Genomic DNA, 18360 nt, shown 5'->3' on the forward strand with positions numbered 1-18360 from the left:
GTTTAAATAAATTAAACAAATAATATTCAACTTGTTGTCACATGATATCACGTACTTTTGCTTCATGATGCATATCGCAATTAAAAACAACTCTTAATTTTGTCTCTTTTCATATATTTAATTATCTATTACGATTAAAATCATTAGCATAATAATAAATAATTACTTTTTTATTATAATTTTAGTTTAAATAATAATTGTATGGTTTAATTTATATATCTATTTAACTTGTTCATACTTCTAAGTATAATAATTATTCTTGATTTTTTATATATTTAAGAATCATACAGTGGTATTTAAGTATTATTCAAATAAATTTACATATTTATAGATATAGGCTGTAACGTCCCTAAATTACTTCATGCTAAGCACGCTTAATCATGAAGTTTTTTGGCTTGGGCTACCGAAAAGCAAATGCATTTTGGTGATATGAGTAGCCAAATCAATCCCTTTAAGCTATCCCTCAACTGTATAGTCTCATACCTATACAGTCTCTAGATCCTTCTCATTCCGGTGTACGGTTCGTCCTCGAACCACACCATACTGGGAGAGGCTAGGCTCTGATACCACTTGTAACGCCCCGGCAACTTACAGGGAATATTGACTGCCCTCACACATTACCACGAGGCTTTCCAATGTGTTTTATCCTCACTCGCACACTTTTTGGGAAAACTTCCCAGAAGGTCATCCATCCCTAAATTACTCCATACTAAGCACACTTAACCATGGAGTTCTTATGGGTTAGGCTACCAAAGCGGAAGCGTGGTGGGCATGTAACACCTGGGCACTGACGAGGACGGGGAATGATCGCTAGTGCAAGAGACACGAAGTATAGGTATGAGACTATAGAGTTGAAGGATAGCTTAAAGGGATTGATTTGGCTACTCATATCATTAAAATGCATTTGCTTTTCGATAACCTAACCCATAAAAACGTCACGGTTAAACGTGCTTAGTTTGGAGTAATTTAAGTTGCCGGGACGTTCCATAGACTAACTAACATTTACATTTATATTCATATTTTAATATTTATTACTTATTGTATTGGAAAAAGTCATCAATTAAATAATTAAACTTCAATTATATACAATTTTCAAAATCCTATGCCTATCTACATTTATTTTTTATCTATGTTTCTCTTTATTTATATATAGTGATATTTGTATTTAACATATTTTTTTTATGAAACTTTATAATATCGAGTTACATTTTATGTGTCTGAATTTACATAAACCATACTCTAAAAAAAAAACTAAATCTAAAATATTTCAAAATTTAAATATATAACAATAGAAAGAAAAAAAAAGATAGATTTATTATTTTATACATTGTGTCTATCACTTCTATTTATTATTTTTATTGCATAAACATTACGGTTAAACCACATAGGATGTTAGTTAATTATTAAACTAACTTTTAATGGCGTGTTATTCCATTCCACCTCGATCACGATTGGCAACTAATATATATGAAGAACAAATTTCTAATACAATGTTATAGAGTAAACATATTTTCTTTTTTTCCTTTAAATTTAGACAATATTCTAAATCTTCTCTATCTCTTTTTCTTATATTCAAACATGATAACTTATTTAAACATTTTAATATATAATTTATTTAATTATTGACCAATTTTTGTCAATAAAATTAAATTTATTAACAAATTTTATTGATGAATTAAATTTTTTTAATTACTAATACAAATTTTTTAAATAAAATGTGTCAACAAAATACATCATAAAATTAAACTTTTAAATATTAATGGATTATTCTGTTCATTGATAATTATGTCAATAAAATTTGTTAATAGTTAAATTTTTTTTTTATGATTTTTTTCATTGATAAAGTAGACACCAAATTTTCTGTTTTAAATATGATTAAATAAAAATTATTTGATAATTCATCGGTAATTATATTTTTTGGAAATTCATCAATATGTCAATAAATTGATACTAAATTTTCAATAAAATCTTATAAAGTATGTTTATGAATTAATGAGACGAGTGAAAAAAATATAAAATAATAAAAAGAAAAGAGAAAGAAGATAAGAAGAAGACTATAAAAGCAATAGTGACCATAACAGATCAGGGGTGCAATAATGATGAAGTAACAGTAAAGGTATTAACGGTGAAGAGGAATACAGAGAATAAAATAATGATGAAATAACAGTAATAAAAGGTGTTAATGGTAAGAAGGAATACAATACAAATAAGAAAATAAGAAAGAGAAAAAAAAACAGAGAGAAGAGAAGAAAAGAAAAAGAGAAAAAAAAAAGAAAAGAAAGACATATTGTGATACTTACTGATAAGTTTTATTATAGTAAAAATTTGTAAGTATTTACTAATAATTTTTATCGTGGAATAATTATTGAATGATTTTTTTAATAATTTAAAATAAATAAATAATTTTTTGGTCATATCAATAAATTTTTATACCGTTACTAAATATTATTGTTCAGTATTTAACCAATATTTGTTTTCATTAATTTAATTTACCTTTAATTTTTTGTGATTATCAATTAATTCTGTTTATTGACAAGAAAAAAACTTTTTATGATGTATTTAGGCTATTTAAATTATAATCCCCTAATCTTGTATAAATAATGTAGATTCCAAGTTAAATGCTTATAACTTGACGTAGGAGATAACCTTTGTTTTATTTAAGAATTGATAAAAACAATTAGTGTCTAAGTTAAGAAACTCCAACATTAAAAGCCAAATAATGTATGAAAGAGTGCGTAGATTGTTCATTACCCAACCATCATCATGGCTTGATAAAGGGTAACAATTGGAATGAAGCTATTGTAATTGCTTCACAAATAGGTAGGTCTATGCTTTTCACGTTACCAAGGGTGCTAAGATTATATATGGTTGGTCAGTGTTTAAAGTTTAAAACGTGGAAAAGAAAAAAAAAAACATCTAAAATAACAATTATGTTTTATGGTGCATAAATACGACATGTGTCTGATACTGGATATATTTATTTTGAAAATAAATAATATTTAATATATGACATATACATATTAAAAAGTGAATATTTTTTATAAATTACTATCATCATAAAAATTTTAATGTCTCATAAATTAGATCTTTATCGATAAAAGATTCATAAAATATCGGATATAAATATAGGTTGAACATGGACAAATAATCCAAATTGAAATATCAATACACCGTAAATCACATCTAATTGAATTTGGATCAAATTAGTAAATACTTATTTTTATAAAAATCTACAGATATTAAAATCTCGTTTATTTTCATAGACGCAACAGTACTAAAAAATAAAATAATACTTAGTTATTTTTAATAAAAGCTCGTTATCTCGTCAAATTATTTTATATTGAATGAAAATAAAATAAAATAAAAACACGTTAGGTATATGCATAAACTTTTACAAGCATTAAAGCCTATCTAATCTCTTACTAGGTATATTCAATTTCGATATTTTTCTCATTGTAAATATAATATTTTGAAAACCTCTCATTTTGTTTACTTTGTTTTTCGGGATTTTAAAGATAAGTGTAACGAATATTATATTATATTATATTATATTATATATATATATATATATATATATATATATATATATATATATTATGTTTTTACTATTTTATATTCACTTGAAAGTAAAAATAAAAATAAAATTAAATAACTTAGCATCTTTATATTTACTTGTAAAAATTAAAATAAAAACGTAAAACACATTTTCTCAAATCAAACAAACTTTAACCAGTTAGTTCTTTAATTAGGTAAAAAATAAAGTAAATTACTAAAAATAGTTAAGTAGTAATTCATTAAGGCGATGCTGACAAACTTTTTGGCTATAAACATCCAAAATCTATTTTAATTTTGACAACCTAAAATATATAGATAGCGAATTTTATCGCAATATGTTAAAATGATATTCTATTGCTTTATTCATATGCATAAGTCTTTAACTTGTATAACAGCTTGATCCTATTAAACTTTGTAGATATAAGCTACGAGCCTGCCACAGAAAGTTAGTACATAAATTAGCCGAAATATATAGTTAACCAAATTAAAAATATTCGTTAAAATTAAATATTAAAATAATTAGCACGTGAAGAATAAGGACTTCGTTTAACAAGTGTCTTGAATAATTTGAATAGTGGCAGTTAAATTTAATTTTTTGTCTAAATTCTAATTTATTTATGTATTTAATTAAGGTGGGTAATGAGTTGTGAGTAGGGTAGTTTTAGACTTTACTATAAAATAATGGTTGTCTTAAATTTGATGGGGTAAGAATAACAATTCCGGGTGGTGTACATATTAAAAACAATATGAGCATAAAGCGTTGTTTGTAACTGAAATAATTTTAGTATAGAAGAATGGTGAACTTATATGTTGGTCGGGTGCAAGGTAAGGAAGTTCTTCTCCAACCCCTCTTTTTCAACTTTCATCTTTCCCCTTGTAATCTCTTGTGTATTTCGAATTGTTTTAAAAAGAAAAGATTTGGTGAATTTTCACCTCATTTTTGGTGTTATTTGGTTGGAGATTTGAGTTTTTGGATGCCACTAAGGAAATTCTTTTAATATTTTAGTTCATCATTTTCTCCAACTCTTCTTATTCTCTAGACTCGTTGAAAGTATAAATTAAGCGAAATTAACTTCATTCTTATATTTCAATTTAGACTTTTAAGCAATGACTTAATTTTGTAGTTGAGGGATATATATTGAGATTAGTTAACTTGGCACTTTAATCTTATATTTTAAATTGACGAATTTTTTGCATGATTTAACAGTGGTGATTTATTGTGCAAATTTCATTTATCTCTTATCGGTTGAGAGAGATAATATTGTATTTTTTTATTTGAGTATTAGAATATGAAGTGAGTAAATAAAACTGGTTAAACTTCAATGTTATATTATAAATTGATGATTATTTAGTATGATTTGAGAATGCTGGTTTTTTTTTTCGCAATTTCCATTTCTCTCTTATCAAATGAGAGAAATAATGTTGTATTTTTTTTAGTATTGAAATAGGAACTCAAATAAGTAAAAGAAACTATTTTAATTTGTCACGTACCAAATTTTTAAAGTGATGATATTTGCACTCTTACCAAATTTTGTCACGTACCAAATAAACAATACTAATTTTTCTCTCTACATATATATCAAGTATAAAATTTTAAATATAGCTGGAAAAATATCGAAAATATTTACAGTGTTGTACTTGTTTTCATATTGGGTAAATTCTGTCTGTGATCCCAATCTATAAGCATATTAAAAATTCATTGATGAGTTTTTGGTAATTCTAGAAAAAACCTGAAAAATTAGTATTTTTAAAACTTGACATTTAATAAATATATAAATTTAGTTGTGCCAAAAACTTTATTATTGAGAAATAAACATTGTAATTAAATATTTGTAAAATATACTGGTATCTAACCCTGTGAAATGAACGTGTCAATCCCTTAATTAAAAAAGGAAAGAATAATTAATTGCTGGGATTAAGTTTAAGTGATTACTATTGTGAGAATATATACGTGTGTGTGTGTGTGTGTGTATATATATATATATATATATATATATATATATATATATATATATATATATATATATATATATATATATATATATATATATATATATATATATATATATATATATATATATATATATATATATATATATATATATATAAATAATATTTGGATGTTTTTATTATTATTATTCAGAAAGGTTAAAATTCTGAAAAATGAGTTTTTAAAAATACAGAAGCCTAGGTGAAAAACATTCGTGTTCTTATTTTTCAAAGTTTTTCCTTTTTCTTTATTTTCCACTCATTTTAGAATCTAAGATCCTAGTATAGACAAATACGTGAGCGAGGAGTGATAGTATAGATAAAGTTAGTAGCTCTATAGCTTTTAAAATTAAGAAATATTAATTTAATTAAGAGTATTTATAGATTTTTAAAGATTGAATGTATTTAAACAAATATTAAATCCCAGTCTTTTAAAATATTTTAAACTTTTATAGCTGTTATTTTGTAAAGATTTTAAGTACTCAGCTGGATCATATTTATATATTAATAAGACGTCTAACGTATATTATATGTGAGTAAAAAAAATGAGAGATGCGATTTTAATAATGTGAGTAAAAATACTTAATGCTGAAAATATTGTTTGATGGTTTGTCCTTTGGCATTCTTATGGAAGGAAAAAGATTAGATTGAAGCAAGCAGCGTTGAAGGCAGTGAGTCAATCAATCCAAGCTGGCTGAATAAAGAGTCGTTTTTTTAACGCGTATCTCTTGTGCAACTGTTTCTTAATACCTATCAATAACGCCATAAACCGCCCAAGCTCCTTAATTTTGGCAACTAGGCCCAAAACTCTCATATTTCACTTTATAAACAAGCAACAACAAATCAGAAGATGATAGCTTCTGGTTACTTAACAAACAATTACTTCTGTTTGTACCTCAATCAAAATCATTTTTATTATTAAATAAATAAATAAATAAATTTATATATATTATCGTTTATTTTGTTCAGGCTAATCGACAAACCAGCTCACATGTTGATTGGGCCCACAAGACATGTCGGTGGATGTGATGTAACATTGTTAATCTACAAGAAATGAATTGGATTAAGTTAAGCACGCCACTTAGAGAAGATAAGATAGGCTTCAAAGACGACTAATAAGCAAATTAATCACTCCTGCCGCTAGAGGCCAAGGTCTCCATTTGAAGCAATTTTTTCGTCATCAATTACAGAAAGTGGTTTCATACGCACATCAAGAATAACAAGCAAGAAGAATGGCTTGGGACCCACCAGAAAAGTGCAGAGGTATGTGTGTGCAGTAATCTCCACCTAAAACAAAAAATAAAATAAAATAAAAATAACACCATTCACCATGCTTGTTTTCTTCACAGAGTGTCGGCAAGCTGACACTGTATTTGTGGTGAACCCACCATGACATGACCACCACTGCACTGCTACTTACTACGTAAGTACTTTACAGCTGGACAAATCCATCAAATTCCCAAAAATCCAACGGTCATCACTGTCTGTCCCACACTCTCACCACTTTGTGGATCCCATCATCACAACCATTTCACCACTTGTCCCTGTCATCCTAGCTGTCTCCACCCTTTCATATATTTTATCTCTCCTACAAAATCACATTACTAAAATTCCTTTTTTCAAAATTCATTTTTCTCACCTACCTAAAATAAAACCTCTTATTCAGATTGCATTCAATATAACCAGTTCCTCATACTTTTACCAAATCCAACACAACAATTCGCTAGCAAACCGTATCCTCCTTATACCTGCACTGACATTATTGGATTAATCAAACCTTTTAAATGCAGTTCAGTTGTTAAACCGACCATTCACAAAACAGCGACCATTGACAGTGCAACGCATTTCGGCTATAAATTAAATAAAACCGCAGGGAAAGTAAAAGAGATAACAAGATTTAAAGGAGACAGACAAAGGAGATGAACTTGAACTTTCTTTCTTTACAGAAAAAGAAAATGTAAAAAAAAAAAACACCAATTAATACCAAAAAAAGGAAAGAAATAAAGGAAGGAACAACAGCTGGTTTAGCTGGCCTCCTAAGTAAAGAATCTACTCTTATCCTTCTCTTTTTTTTCTTCTCTCTCGGATCCATTAAGCCTGTTTCCCTTCTTCTAGACCAGGGGTTCTTTCCCTTTTTTTTACACTGTCTGTTTTTATCTGTGACTTAAAAGCCTACCGTACTAAAAAACAGAAAAAACCCTCCCCACAAAAAAATAAGGGAAACAAAATTAATTTACAGATTTGCCGTGATTGTAGCCGTAATAGGAAAGGTACCACTTGACGAACTTTTTCAACCCGGTTTGCAAATCGGTCGTTGGCTTGTATCCGAATTCTCTCCGGGCGGAACTAATATTCGCGTGAGTAAACGGAACGTCGCCGTTTCCAGGCATGTCCACGATATTCCTCTTCGCCTTAACCTTCAAATGTCGCTCCAAGATACTCACAAGAGTGGGCACGGTAACGGGGGAAGTGTTTCCGAGGTTAAATATCCGATAAGGAGCGGGTCCCCGTTTCTTCCCACCCGACCCGGTACTCTGGCCAGCAGTATCCAACGAACCAAGGCACCCCTTCACGATATCATCAATGTAGGTGAAATCGCGAGCGAGGTCGACGTGGTTTTTACCGCGGTAGACGGTAATGGGTTTCCCCTGTAAGATATTGCGGGTGAAAGAGAAATAAGCCATGTCGGGTCTCCCCCACGGTCCGTACACAGTGAAGAACCTCAAACCGGTGATCGACAATCCGTAAATATGATTGTAAGTGTGAGTGATTTCCTCCCCGGCTTTTTTGGTGGCGGCGTAGAGGCTAGCGGGCTGGTCGGTGCGGTCCGATTCGGAGAAAGGGACCTTCTCGTTGAGCCCGTAGACGGAACTGGACGAGGCCCAAACGATGGCGGGCTGAGGGTTGGCCGATTTGCAGGTTTCGAGAAGCGTGACGAGGCCCGCGATGTTGCTGTGCACGTAGGATTGGGGATTCTCCATGGCGTAGCGCACGCCGGCCTGTGCGGCAAGGTGCATGACGTGAGTGAAGGCCACGACGTCGAAGAGCTTGGCGAGAAGCTTGGCGTCGTTGACGTCGCCTTCGACGATGAAGACCTCGTGCGTGTTGAGCAGCGATTTGCGGGCTTTCTTGAGGGAGGGATCGTAGTAGTCGTTGAAGTTGTCCAGTCCAACCACGCCATCTCCGCGTCGTTTCAAGGCGAGGGAGACGTGGGACCCGACGAAACCGGCTGCGCCCGTTACCAGTACAGACATGCCTCCCTGGCGGTGGATCTGAGCGGATGTGCGGACTTGCTTCTCCCACTGGATCCCGCCCCAGGAGGCGGAGAGGTAGCGGCTGCCGGAATCGACGAAACCCTGGAAGCTGAGGTAGGAGGCGGTGAGGGCTATGAGAAAGAGAGCCCAGAGAAACATGGTACTGGTAGAGGCGAAACAGCGGTAGAGCTGGCGGTTCATGGTATGGGCACGCTCGATCTTGAATTTGCCTGGAGTTGAGGGGAAGGTCTCGTCTTCCAACGGCGGCATTTTAGTGTTTACTTTCCTAATTGAAAAATGGATCTTGATTATTGGTGGTGGTGTTGATGATTTGCGTAAACGAAAAGAGTGGAAGGGTACAGATGCAGAGGAAAGAAACAAAAGAGAGATCAATTCTCCTGCACCTGCTGAATGAAGCAATGGGAAGGGTTGTTATATATAGTGGTCACCCACGGACAAGTGACAAGCTAGTCTACGCGTGAACGCGTTAAAGGAGGGACAGAGGAGAGAGAAATTAAACAGAGGAGCCCAGCGACTGAACCACCAGGAATTTAGCCCAGCCTCTCCTTCTCTCTCCTCTTTTTTAGATCCATAAACCAACTAACTGCGCCTCATGACTCACATAAGTTTAATCTCGCAGATAAAACTGGAGCATTGTCCATTTTTTTAATGCTCTACAAATTCTTATTTATTCCTCGATTTTCCCTATTTTTTTTCCCAATCAAATTTCCATTCTTTTTTTTTTTATTTCCTCCATTCACATCCCACCTACAAATTATCATTTTTAGTATGAGATAATAATCATCACAATACATTCCACTGTGGATGGATGCACAAGACCGGACCCCAAATGCTATGGTACCTAATATAACTAATGCATCTGGCGGTTTCATCACTTTTAGTTAAAGATCAACTCGATTAAATTATCTTAACTTTTTTTTTTTTAGGTAACCATCAACTGAATTTATATTTTACCCATTAACCCAATTACCACTGGTTTGCTTTATATGATAAAAAATGTTTTACTTTTATTAATTATCTCAATATTCTAATACAGTGTTATTAAATAGCATTTTATATATATGTTTTGAATCTCCCCTACTTAAGATATACCATTTATGATATAGTGTCTAAAATACTCATTTATCATTTTTTTTATATATATGTGTGTCTGATTAGTTAAACGTGTATTTATGGTTTATCAGTGTATGATTGAAGTCCGATATCTCACATAACTAAATTAGAGGAATTAGAGAGGGATTGAAGTCACAGTATTTATTATTCATTCATGTCATCACAATTGGTTATTCAAGTGTTAAATATATATCGGTCCCAACTCTAAAACCTTAAGTTTTATGGTGGAAGAGGTTCAAAGATAAGGTAAAATTGATTCTCTAATCAAATTTCTAAATGATAAACAACTTTCCACAATTGAATGTGAATGTGCAAAACATAAAAATGGTACACATACCTAATTAATAGAGTTCTGAAAAAATTAAACAGTACTACAACCTTTGATGAATTTCTACCTTTGAATTAAAAGTAATGGTCACATAATAATCATATCAAAATTCAATTTCATCTGAGAAGGAAAACCTGGTTAACTTGATTGTCACAATTACTTTTACAAATATCTCATTTCTCTTTATCTTGTCAAATAATGTTTGAGCAAGCAAATAACTGTGGGTAATTCAAAGTGGAAAAAAAGAAGAAGAACGACTTCCATAAAAAGGGATAGTTTTTTTTAATTGTTATATATAATAAATTTATCTATTTTGGTAAGATATTTTTTATTAGAAAAATGTGATATTTAATAGAAAAATATAACATAGATCACATGTATAACTTTTCTTTTAAAAAATATCAAACATGCTGCATTTATACGTCGTTGGTGTGTTAATTACTAAATTAGAGGAATTTGAAAAATAATTCGAAGAGGATGGTAAAAATAAATCCAATTGCAACTATATAATTTTAGAAAGTCAAATGTGGATCTCAATTTTAATTTATTAAAATAAAATAGTCAATTTGAAGTATCCGGATTTTCATAATTCAATCTTAATGTTTAAATTTGACTTTTGTATTTATTGAAATCTTATATAGCTTTTATTAAAATTGAAAGACATTGTCACTCAGAAAAACATGGAAAAATATCCTTAGAAGTATGACTAATCAATATTAATAATACTATGAATATAATCCTTATCATGTTTCCATTTATTCTCTAGAGCAGATCAAATTTAAGCCAATTTTATTAATGTTTTCCTTCATATGTCTATCCATTATCTGAAGTTTTTCTCAATATTTAATAATGGAATTAATAGGGGATTACGAAGGACGTGAGCCCCACGACGACATGCAGCTTGGCAGACAAGCATAACTATTATACTATCAAAGGTAGGCTTTGTTTTATTATATGAGAAAAATTAATTATTATGTTAAAATAATTTTATAATAATGTACTACCTATAATATCTCCCTCTCCTTCAGTTTCATTTTATCTGTTTCATCATATTTTTCTTTGACTAATCCTTGGTCTTAGTTGCTCTTTACACACTCAATTATCATAATTTTCTCATTCCATGTTTTTATTTTTTTATTACTTTTGAAATTTACGTATGTATTTTAATGGTTAATTGAATAAGCAAAAATATGTTGTGGATTTATGTAAAATAAAAATTAAAATGGCAATAAGATGATATTGTTTTATTTATGATTATATATTAACACATAGATAGAGTAAAATGTCTAAAAGTATTGTAATAATAAAATTCATAAAACAAATTAAATATTAAAAGCATGTGCGCAGGAGACAAAGCTTACCTTGGTAGGAACCCGAACAGCAAAAAAACACATTAACATATAACGACGCCGATTTTTTTTACCACTTTGGTTCATGTGCCAAATCGAATCCCTGCATAATTGTGTTTCTATTAAAAAAAATGTTAAAATTATTTTTTATTCAACACCTGCTACTCGTTTGAGTATAACATTTCTTATTGACAATATCAGATGAATACTAATTTTATATAATTAAAGTTGTAAAAAGTATTTAATTAAAACACACAGCTTATATTTAATTCAAATAGAATTTACTTATGATAAATAATTTATACTATGATTTATGTGATATCTTAGTGCATGATAACTGCAATGTTTAAAATTTAATTTTAAAATATTAAAATAGACAGATGGATAAGGTTAAATTAATGATTAGGAAAACTTGCTAAAAAATAGCTCAGTGTTATATATTTAACTTTTATAATAACTGTTAAAATACTAGGTGCATGCCTAAAAAAGGTTAAATTAAATGTAAATAATTTATTTTTATAATTAAGGAACAAACTTTTATGTCACGTACTTAGAATTTTAAAAGAGTAAAAGTTAAAATTTTAAGTTATATTTAATGTATAAATTAAACTTTTAACTATCCACTGATTTATTTTACACTATCACATTTTTTTATAGATCTGTTTTCTTTATAATCATTGTGAAATTTTACTACACATATAATATTGTGGAGTTCTGATTTTGTGATGAGTTGAAAATCTGGGCTAATCACTTCAAATTAAAAGTTCGCCTTAATCAAATATATATTTGTATGTTGCATTATTTTCATTTCAATTATAATTTGTAATGAAGTTATCAAATATATTAATAATGTTAAAATGAAAAAAAGATAAATAATTGAAAGTTTGGATAGTTGTATTATATTTCAAAAAAATATATTGTTTTCTGCATATTCCTTCAGTGACATGTTGTTTAATGAACTCAAAACCAGAACAATTTGGTGATGTAATCAATTCGAATTCATTTGATAGAGATTTATTGTTTACAAAGTCTTAACCTAAAAATAAATAGACAATTTAAATAATTAAAATATTTCAAATCATTTATTTTAACCAAATAAGTTAAGTGATATGAACCATATTTTATTTGTGAATTTTGGATCTGCCTTTTTCTACTTTGTTTCTCCTGGTATTAGTGAAATAATAAAAAATATATAACTGATATTTTTTTTTTACCATGAAAACTGTAAGTAATTATTTCAGTGGTGTTGCGTAGTAAAAAACTGAAGAAAATTCTCATTCAAGTTTTTTTATAGTACATATAAAAAATTATTCTGACTTATTAAGATTAAATTTTATCAAAAATATTTTTTATGCATCAAATGTTTTTTTTGTTTAAATATTCTTAATATGATTATCTTTGAAAAGGAACGTGACAAATTTTTTTAAATCATGAACAATAATTGATTATTCCTGTATTTTTAGATATAAGTAATTCAAGTGCAAAATATTGTATTTATTTTTTTAAAGTTGGAGTGTGTTTTGATTTCTTGTGATTGTGAATGTGTATTAATTAAATGTTTATATATCTGTCGAGATATATGTATGAGATCCAAATTCTTGGTTCAACGATATACATATGTAATTTGAAATTATATAATTATATCAAATATACAAAAATCTCTTATACTATAGATATTAGCAAAAGAAATAAAAAACGAATACATGGAATTATATATATTTTTTACTGTTTACATTTTTTTATGACTATATATACCTACTTTTTTCTTTTAACCGCATATTTTAGAATATCTGGATAAGATTGCAATTTGTAGTATATACTGAAAAACCAAAGAGTGTCACTTATTTTGGTGCATTGGAAAATAATTTTTACCAACAGGTTCAAATGAGTATGCTAACATCACCAAAAAAATATATTTAAGGGCTTAGTCTCAACCTGTTTCATTTTAAAATAATAGCAATAAAATATTAAAGGCTATTTTTCATGCTAACTGTTAAACGTATATAGTTTGTAGAATATATATAATTCTTATAAATACAAACGATCAAATATATTAATTTTATAATATTGTCTATTATCACTGTCTGTCAAAGAGACACGACTTTTTATTTTTGTTTAAACAAGATGTGTTACGCAAAAACATTTTTAGGATTATTTTTATCTTCATTAATCCATGTGGTTTATAGTATTTAACTTAGTAATTTTTAATTGTTTTGAAATACATTGCTTGATTTCAGTTTTGGTTTTGTCAAACAAAAACACGTTTTCGTGTAAGATAAACTAAATTCTAACATTATTAAAATCTTAGTCAATATAAAATTAAAGTTTAACGACCAAAATATAAATTTCACAATTCGATATCATTAGAGACGTTGTGTTTCATTAAAAAATGTAACTGTATATTTGTTAATCATTATTGTATGATAGAATTTATTTATTACATTATTGTTTATATTTATAACATCGTTAGTAATAAACATAGATTTTCCTTAATTTGTTTTCACTTATAATATCATACAAAATATTTAAGATTATAAATGTCCATACATGGAAAATTTATGAATTTTGAAACTAAAACTTAATCTATATCATTGGGATAAGTAAAAAGTTAAAGCTAGATTTTGATTTGAATTCTAAATAAAATGTAAAAATAAAAGAAAAAAGAAAAACGCTGGCAGAAAAAACTTTTTTAATGTCAAAGTTAAACTCGACTGTATTTTTAGATAAATACTTAACAAATAAAATTCAAAAAATACAATACTATTTTTTATATTAAAATCATGGAGATGAATACCAAATGATTTAATTTTAGATTTATATAGATGCTATTTTGTTCTTATATATTATTTACAGCGACAATATAGCTATAATGTAATATAATAGATAACTTTTCCAAATTCTCTATCAATATACTAATGATACTGATTTTTTTGTTATACAGCGTAATATCATAAAAAAATATATATTTACAGCAAATATTTCTTGGGGAAAAATCAAAAGCAAGACATTGGTACTATAAAAGTATTGAAAATTTAAGTTTTATGATAAGCAGAAGAAAAAGTTAAATATTTCACCAAAAAAAAAATATAAGCCTTTTATTTTAAAATTTTAAATTAGAAATGATGTGTTAATTTCTTATATAAAATTAGACTCATATTTTATTATTTTTCCAACAAATATTTCTTGAATGATTAATTAGAAAAAATATTTCTTTCAATTAAACATAATATTATATAGAAACTAGTAATATGAAATACGGTTTTGGTAATCTTGATATTAATATGAATGTATATTGATAAGTAATTTATACGAGAAAAAAATGGTTGAGTATTATAAAAGTAATATTGATTTATTATATTTACATAGTTAAAATAAATTTTAGAAAAATGAAATATAAGTTTGTTTGACCTTATCGGTGCTTCCATTCATGCGAATTGACAAGAGAGAGAAAAAGACGGTGAAGTTGATGGTTTTATGCCAGCTGGCGAATCATGGGAACATGTTTTCTTTCTGATATGCATTTTGGAACCTTCCCTTTTTTTTCTTCTCCACTTATTCAAATAAATAACTAAAAAAAATCAGATTTATCCTATTATTTTTCTCCACTAATCATGCAGGGGAATATTTATTGCTTCAATTTTAGGATCACTCCAAATGGATCTACTTCCTCCCATCTTAATTGCTTCTGCCACTCTAATTATTATCTCATGATTTTAGGTTTGATTAACGATTTTTAATAAGAATCAATCTAATGCGTACTTAATATTAATTATTTTTATGCAAAACTTTAATTACAAAATCCTTATGTAGTCCGATAAATAATAAGAGTAATAATTAATACATAATCTTGCTATTTTTATACATAGTGAATAACAATAAATAAAATAAATTTTTCAATAACGAGGATAATTAAGGAATTGAAATTAATAAAAATGTTTCAAAAATTCAATGACTCTCATTAATACGGAGGGTATTTTTGGGAAAAAAGTGTATAAATTTAAAACAACATTGAAACATGAATAGTCAGTAACTTTGACTTTATGAAAAATTAATTTGACTGTCGACATACACGGTAAAAAACAAATAATAAAAATACTAATAAAGAAAGATATTCTGGAACTTTTAATTAATATAAATATTAGGAAAAAGTCAAAACGTGTTTCATCGTGTTAAGAGTATTCTTGGAAAAATATGTAAATATAAATAAAAATTGAAAATAGGAATTAGATTTATCGATTTCATTAATTTGAGAAAATTAGTTAATTAAATCTTAAAATGAAGAACAAGAGACGATTGAAAAACAATTTAAATATATGTTCACAAAATATAAATCTTTGGACGACAAAGGGCTGCTTTGAGGGGGTGTATTGTTAAACATGGGGTTCAAAGTAGCAATTAGGTGCTTATTATATAAGAATGTGCAATGAATTGGGTCTTCACTTGGGCTTAACTCATCAGGTCTGCAACTTCATAGATGGCAAATAGTTTGAAACAAATTAAAAACAAGAGATATAAATTTGATGTAAAAATGCCGAAATTAAAATGACAGTGAATTAGTTAAATATGGGCTTTAACGCAAATAATTAAACACACAAATTCCAACAATTAAATAACTAATTTTACTAAACATGTTTACTACAAGTAAACAAATTAATTGATCTTTCTTCTGGGCACGTAACTTTCATTCTCATGGAAAACTCATGAACGGAGAGGTAGAACAAAAACAGCAAGTTTTTGTAATGTGCATTTCTCAAAGAAACTTTTATTTATTACGTATACATGACGTATGTATGCGCTTACATGATCAAACGTATATCGATACGGAACATTCACATGGATATGATATGACTATGATTCATAAATGGTTTTGCGTTTCCCTCTAACTATATATGTATTCCAACTTAATTATTCAATTCCCATAAAAAAGTAAATAATAATCTCATGTTTAGTTTTGCTTCTTTTTTAATCTTTGAAGTGAAGCAACTCGTTTAATACGAACAAATAATTTAAGATTTGGCTTTTTGAGAGGAAAAGAGTGCCTGATAATAGCCTGAACACCCTTTTTAATCTTTCAAAGCAAGCAATTTGAAATAATGTTATAGATGGTCCCAAGTTTTCTATAGGATATTCAAGCAAGAACTTAAAAGCAACTCCTTTAGGTAGTTTGACATTAATAAAAGAATGAATTTTGTATTGCATTGATGATGTGTTTACCATCTTTTAAAGAAATTATCATTGAAGTGATTGGCTTAGCATAGAACCCTTGTTATTGTCCAATGATCTCTTTAACAGTAAAGTGAGTATCTACCAAGGAAATTCAAAATAAAACTTTTCCTACTTTCTTTAGCCAACTAAAGAGGTTTTAACAATTCACATGCAAAATTTGCCATAAATTACCACCAAACTTAGAATAACCTCTTTGAATTCCAAATAAATAGTTAAAAATTTCTTTGGAACTCAAAACAATGATAAAAAAGTAAAGTCAAACTTGAGAAACAACAAATATATCATAACAATTCAGCCGCCCAAAGGTAACTGTTTTCCTTTATAGAATGCGATGCTGGCGCTTCACTCCTTTTGGTAGAAAAAAAAACAGGCAAATCAAGAAATTGACAGGAAAAACAAAACAACAATAAAAGAACACTAAACTATATACTGGAAATAAAATTTTCGGACTTTTAAGAATTTACGATGATTAACAATAATAATCATGAAAAAAAATTAACTTCGAAAAAATACTTATAGAAGTAAAAACCTTTGAATATAAACCGATAAATTAAATTTCACTAAAATCAAATATAAATATAAAAGAGTTAAATAAAAAGCATCTGTAATAAAAGAATTTAATGATATTCTTAATATGTAAAAACATTATTATTTTTACATATGTATAATAAGAAAAAAATATTATTCTCAACATTAAAAATCGTACTGTTTAATTTTTCTTTATACATATATAAAAATAATAATATTTTTAAATTTAAAGAGAGAAAAAAGAAAAACATAAAATAAGGTAATATAGCGAGAAAAAATTCTCTATCACTATTCCAAATAATGAAGAATCATATATCATATAACTGTTGTAAAAATTTCAAATTCATTCAACAACTAACACAGAAAATATGTTACATCCCAATTATATAGAAAGTATATATAATAAAGACATCCACATGCATAATCTAGGAAAGCAGTGAGAGTAAATAGAATTACAGTCATCCTCTAAGTAGCTTCAGAATATAAGCTTAAACTCCAAAAAGATATAAAATATAAGCTGAAATGGGAAATAGTATCCTAGAATATAAGATCAACTAATAACATCCTTGGAGACTAGGCAGCAGCATTGTCCTCAACTTCCAGAGCTGTTTCCAAAGGAACCTCATCGCCATCTGCTTCCATCCAATTGGATGATCATCGCAAGAAGAAACATACACAAGCAACACAAACAAGCAAGGGTGAGCTAGATATAAAAATCATGTTATTCAATCACACACGACATGCAACAGTCACTCAAACATAGTATATTGACATCACAAGACTCATTGCTTTATAGACCGACTCGTCCGGACCAAAATGATTACCGAGCTATGGCGGGTTATGCACTCGTGGTGGCCTCTACTGCTTTGCAAAGCTGTTGCCAATGGGTTCCACCCTACCACACTCACAAGGTTAGTCCGTTCCGCGCCCTGGAGCATACTGGAAGCCTCCAAGACTAGGACCTCCTGCTACTCCTCACCACATGGATCAATCCTCT

At 28.6% G+C, this 18360-nt stretch overlaps 1 protein-coding gene across 1 annotated transcript; it reads right to left on the reverse strand.

The window, feature by feature from the left end:
* Positions 1-7464: 7464 nt before the first annotated feature.
* Positions 7465-9396, reverse strand: GAE1 (UDP-D-glucuronate 4-epimerase 1). The gene has a single exon (XM_047291396.2). It carries the CDS (start codon positions 9066-9068, stop codon positions 7773-7775), a length of 1296 nt encoding a protein of 431 aa, XP_047147352.1. The 5' UTR covers positions 9069-9396; the 3' UTR covers positions 7465-7772.
* Between the last annotated feature and the right edge of the window lie 8964 nt (positions 9397-18360).

This window comes from Vigna umbellata, chromosome 1 (assembly GCF_029865625.1).
Source record: "Vigna umbellata cultivar VRB3 chromosome 1, Vumbellata_1.0, whole genome shotgun sequence".
NCBI lineage: Eukaryota > Viridiplantae > Streptophyta > Magnoliopsida > Fabales > Fabaceae > Vigna > Vigna umbellata.

Excerpts from the sequence above, each read along its gene's own strand:
- GAE1 (XM_047291396.2), bottom strand. The coding sequence starts at position 9,068 with ATGCCGCCGTTGGAAGACGAGACCTTCCCCTCAACTCCAGGCAAATTC.